The 5,674-nt window shown below is 39.6% G+C and overlaps 1 gene segment (V, D, J or C); it reads left to right on the forward strand.

The window, feature by feature from the left end:
- Positions 1-889: 889 nt before the first annotated feature.
- On the forward strand, positions 890-1,933 carry LOC125402774 (immunoglobulin kappa variable 4-1-like). The segment is given in 2 exon segments: positions 890-1,012; positions 1,259-1,933. Coding segments are annotated over 2 exon segments (438 nt in total).
- The last annotated feature ends 3,741 nt before the right edge of the window (positions 1,934-5,674 follow it).

Here is a 5,674-nt window from a genome sequence, read left to right on the forward strand (position 1 = left end):
AGGAAGAGGAATTGTATGAACAAAGGGGAGTCAATGTCATAAGGGGAAAGGACATAGAGACAGTTGATTGTTGGCAAGAGCTCTTTGAAGCTAATGGACTCTAGACTGTCTGCTAGGGAGCCTCCATAGAACTGACCTAAGCTATCTGCTTGTGGTGATAGATGTGTAACTTGGTCTGTTTGTGGCCGCTAACAATGGGACCAAGATCTCTTCCTGATGCATGACCTGGCTTTTGGTACTTATTCCCTATAATGGGATGACTTTCTCAACCTTGATGCAGCAGGGCGTAGTTTGGTACTGCCTTAAATTGAAATACTAAGCTTTGTTGACTCCATCAGAGACCTTATCCTTGCTGGGGAGTATAGAGGGAGCTGCATAAAGGAGTTAGATAAGGGAGCAAATGAGAGGATAGAGGGGAAACTGTGTTTGGTATATAAAATAAATTAAAAATTTAATAAAAAAGAGTTGCTTTGTAGATAGGAGATAATAAAAATAATTAGCATTAATTCTCTTATTTTTCTGGCTTCCTTCTTTTCTTCCTTCTATCCTTCTTTTCTTTGATTGCACATTTTCTTACTCAATGTTTCCTAATTTGTTGTGGCAATTTTTAACACATCATTTTCCTAGGACTGTTAAATCTGAGATAGTTCTCCTAATGTTTATGCAAAAGTTACATGAATTAAATATTTCTTGGATTTTAACCAAAGTTTCTATTAGAGCTCCTAGTATAATTCTATTAGAGAGTTGTAAGCCAATTTTTCAGTGATTTCTCATGCTATTTGTGACATTATATTTGTCTATTGGTTGGCATCAGCCATTTTCATACATACTGCTCTGGCATTTATTTTTGTATTTGATGACTGCTTTGCATTGGCCACTCCAACCCAGCCCATATGCTCAGGTTTTATAAACCAGACCTTTTTAGTGTGACCTGAGCTGCATCAGACAGGCAGGGGGAGCAAGATGAAGTCACAGACCCAGGTCCTCATGTTATTGCTGCTCTTGGTATCTGGTGAGAAATTTCAAAATATTATAATATTTCAAGAGTCATATGCACACACACATTTATATATATATATATATTTATACATTTATATATACATATATATAATTTACAAAGTGTTCTAGGGTGTAAAATATTTTATGCAAATAATACTTTGACAATATGTAATTGCAAAAACATTAAATGACAAATTTCATGTATATTAAATTCTGTGGTTTTATTATTATGCATAATCAAAGGTTTTTCTGATTTCAGGTGCCTGTGCAGATATCGTGGTGACCCAGTCTCCAACTACCCTGGTTGTGTCAGCAGGAGAGAAGGTCATTATCAGTTGCAGGTCCAGTCAGAACCTTTTATACAGTACAATACAAAAGAATCTCTTGAACTGGTACCAGCAGAAACCAGGGCAATCTCCTAAACTGCTGATCTACTGGGCATCCACTCGATACACTGGGGTTCCTGATCGCTTCATAGGCAGTGGGTCTGGAACAGATTTCACTCTCACCATCAGCAATGTTCAGGTTGAAGATCTGGCAGAGTATTACTGTCAGCAGAGTTACAGTGATCCTCTCACAGTGTTTCAGCCTTTAACACAAACCTCCTCTGAGAGTCTCACCAGCTGCCTTCACCACATACTGCCTTGAACCTACACGGTTCCCCTTTTGCATGATATCAGGTGTGAATGAAACACTGGTGAAAAAGTTTATGAGGCTCAACAAAATATAATAGGTTTAATGTCTTTCATGATTTTTGGTATGAAAATTCCTTATATGATAATACAAAGGAGAACTCGGAATAATTTTTCTTTCCTTCTGTAACACACTACCACAAACTGTTTCTTGAGTATGAGGGATTTATCTTTACAGTTGTAGAGTTATGGTGTCCAATATAAAATGCTATGGGTTGATATGATGATGATGGCAAACTGTATTTTGGTTTTGAAGCTCTTGCAAAGAGTGTTTTCTGCTTTTTTTAGATTCTGGAGCACTTTCTTGCTTATTTACTGGTGCCCACTTCTTCTGTTTTTATTTTCTTTTCTTTCCATTTTTTTAACTTTTTTTTTGAAAGTAATTTTATTAAATTATAAAAGTTTCCATTTATGCCCCTCTTCCCAACACCCTCCCACTCCCCCCTCCTCCCTCTCCTCCTCCCTCTTTGTCCCTTAAGGCAGTCAGGGTTTCCTGCCCTGTGGGAAGTTCAAGTTCCTCCCCCCTCCCTCCAGGTCCAGGAAGGTGAGTATCCAAGCAGACTGGATCCCCAAAATCCAGTATATGCAGAGGAAACATGTCCCAGTGTCATTGTCAATGGCTTTTCAGAAAGACTCCGGGCCAGCCACATTCAGAGAATCCGGCCACATTCAGAGAAACTGGTTGGATCACATCCTCGTTCAGTCGCAGTCCAGCTGGCCTTGGTAAACTCTCATTAGATCCGTCCCCTTGTATCAGTGGGTGATAGCATCCCTCGCAGACATTATTTCCTTTTTTCATTTTCTTCCTCCTTCTGCTCCTCATTTGGACGTTGGGGGGCTGAGTCCGGTGCTCCAATGTGGGTCTCCGTCTGTATCGCCATCCATCGCCAGATGAAGGATCTATGGTGATAAGCAAAATATTCATCAGTATGGTTATGGGCCAAGGCCGGTTCAGGCACCCTCTCCTCTGTCCAGAGAACAATCTGGGGATCTCTCCTTGGACCTGGGATCCCATATATAATCAAGTCTCCTGTAAACCCTAAAATGACTCACTTAGTTGAAATATATTCTTCCCTGATCCCATATTCATCCTTCCTTCCTCCCCCCCATCCCGGTCAACCGAGCTTTCTCCATTCCTCCCCTACTCCCTCCTCCCTAACCCTCTCCCCTTCCAACACCCCTCCCACCCCCCCATGCACCCGAGGTTACCTGGGACTCTTGACTATTTCCTACCTCCCGGCAGATAGCTAAATAATCTTCATCAGGTTCGTCTTCTTATTTAGCTTCTCTAGGATCACGAATAATAGGCTCAAAACCTTTAATTATGGTTAGAATCCACTTATGAGTGAATACATACCATGTTCCTCTTTTTGGGTCTGGTTTACCTCACTCAGTAAAGCGTTTTCTATGTCCATCCATTTGCATGCAAAATTCAAGATGTCATTATTTTTTACCGCTGAGTAAAACTCTAATGTGTATATGTTCCACACCTTTTTTAACCATTCTTCTACTGAGGGGCACCTAGGTTTTTTCCAGGTTCTGGCTATTACAAATAGCGCTGCTATGAACATAGTTGAACAAATGCTTTTGTAGTATGTTCGGGAATCTCTAGGGTATATTCCCAAGAGTGGAATTGCTGGGTCCTGAGGGAGGTTGACTCCCAGTTTCCTGAGAAACTGCCACACTGATTTCCACAGTGGCTGCACAAGTTTACATTCCCACCAACAATGGATGAGTGTTCTCCTCACTCCACATCCTCTCCAGCAGAGGTTATCATTGGTGTTTTTGAGTTTAGCTATTCTGACAGGCGTGAGATGGTATCTCAAAGTGGTTTTGATTTGCATTTCCCTGATCGCTAAGGAGGTTGAGCATGACCTTAAGTGTTTTCTGGCCATTCGAAGTTCATCTGTTGTGAATTCTCTGTTCAGTTCAGTACCTCATTTTTTAATTGGGTTAATTAGAGTTTTAGTGTCTAGTTTCTTGAGTTCTTTGTATATTTTGGAGATCAGGCCTTTATCTGATGAGGGGTTGGTGAAGATTTTCTCCCAGTCAGAAGGCAGCCTTTTTGTCTTACTGACAGTGTCCTTTGCTTTACAGAAGCTTCTCAGTTTCAGTAGATCCCATTTATTCATTGTTTCTCTTATAGTCTGTGCTACTGGGGTCCTACTTAGGAAGAGGCCTCCTGTGCCTATATCTTGTAGACTACTTCCCACTTTCTCTTCTATCAGGTTCAAAGTGGACGGATTAATGTTGATGTCCTTAATCCATTTGGACCTGATTTTTGTGCATGGTGATAGGTATGGATCTACTTTCATCCTTCTACAGGTTGACATCCAGTTATGCCAGCACCATTTGTTAAAGATGCTTTCCTTCTTCCATTGTATACCTTTAGCTCCCTTGTCAAAAATTAGGTGCTCATAGGTTTGTGGGTTAATATCCGTGTCTTCTATTCGATTCCAGAGGTCGACTTCTCTGTTCTTATGCCAATACCAAGCCGTTTTCAATACTGTAGCTCTGTAATAGAGTTTGAAGTCAGCGATGGTAATGCCTCCTGAAGTTCCTTTATTGTATAAGATTGTTTTGGCTATCCTGGGATTTTTGTTTTTCCATATAAACTTGATTATTGTTCTCTCAAGGTCTGTGAAGAAGTTTAGTGGGATTTTGATGGGAATTGCATTGAATCTATAGATCGCTTTTGGTAGAATTGCCATTTTTACTATGTTGATTCTCCCAATCCAAGAGCAGGGGAGGTCTTTCCATTTTCTGGTATCCTCCTCAATTTCTTTCTTCAAAGACTTAAAGTTCTTGTCAAATAGGTCTTTCACTTCCTTGGTTAGAGTTACCCCAAGATATTTTATGCTATTTGTGGCTATCATGAAAGGTGATGTTTCTCTGATTTCCCTCTCTGCTTCTTTATCCTTTGTGTATAGGAGGGCTACCGATTTTTTGGAGTTGATCTTGTATCCTGCCACACTACTAAAGGTGTTTATCAGCTGTAAGAGTTCTTTGGTAGAGTTTTTGGGGTCACTTATATACACTATCATATCGTCAGCAAATAACGAAAGTTTAACTTCATCCTTTCCAATTCGAATCCCCTTGATCTCCTTATGTTGTCTTATTGCTATTGCTAGAACTTCAAGCACTATATTGAAGAGGTATGGAGAGAGTGGGCAGCCTTGTCGTGTTCCTGATTTTAGTGGAAAGGCTTTGAGTTTCTCTCCATTCAATTTGATGTTAGCTGTCAGCTTGCTGTATATTGCTTTTATTATATTTAGGTATGATCCTTGTATCCCCAGTCTCTCCAACACCTTTATCATAAATGAGTGTTGAATTTTGTCAAATGCTTTTTCAGCATCCAATGAAATGATCATATGGTTTTTTTCTTTCAGTTTATTTATATGATGGATTACATTGATAGATTTGCGTATGTTGAACCATCCCTGCATCTCTGGGATGAAGCCTACTTGATCATAATGGATAATTTTTCTAATGTGTTCTTGGATTCGGTTTGCCAGTATTTTATTGAGAATTTTCGCGTCGATGTTCATGAGTGAGATTGGCCTGTAATTCTCTTTCTTGGTTGTGTCTTTGTGTGGTTTTGGTATTAGGGTAACTGTAGCTTCATAAAAGGAGTTTGGCAATGACTTTTCTGTTTCTATATTATGGAATACATTAAGGAGTATAGGTATTAGCTCTTCCTGGAAGTTCTGGTAGAATTCTGCATTGAAACCATCTGGTCCTGGGCTTTTTTTTGGTAGGGAGATTTTTGATAACAGCTTCTAATTCTTCACGACTAACAGGTCTATTTAGATTGTTCACCTGGTCTTGGTTCAACTTTGGTATATGGTACTTATCTAAAAAAAATGTCCATTTCTTTTACATTTTCCATCTTTGTGGCATATAAACTTTCGTAGTAAGATCTAATGATTCTCTGAATTTCCTCTGTGTCTGTGGTTATGTCCCCCTTTTCATTTCTGATCCTA

This window comes from Myodes glareolus, chromosome 6, assembly GCF_982192425.1.
Source record: "Myodes glareolus chromosome 6, mMyoGla1.1, whole genome shotgun sequence".
Classification (NCBI taxonomy): Eukaryota; Metazoa; Chordata; class Mammalia; order Rodentia; family Cricetidae; genus Myodes; species Myodes glareolus.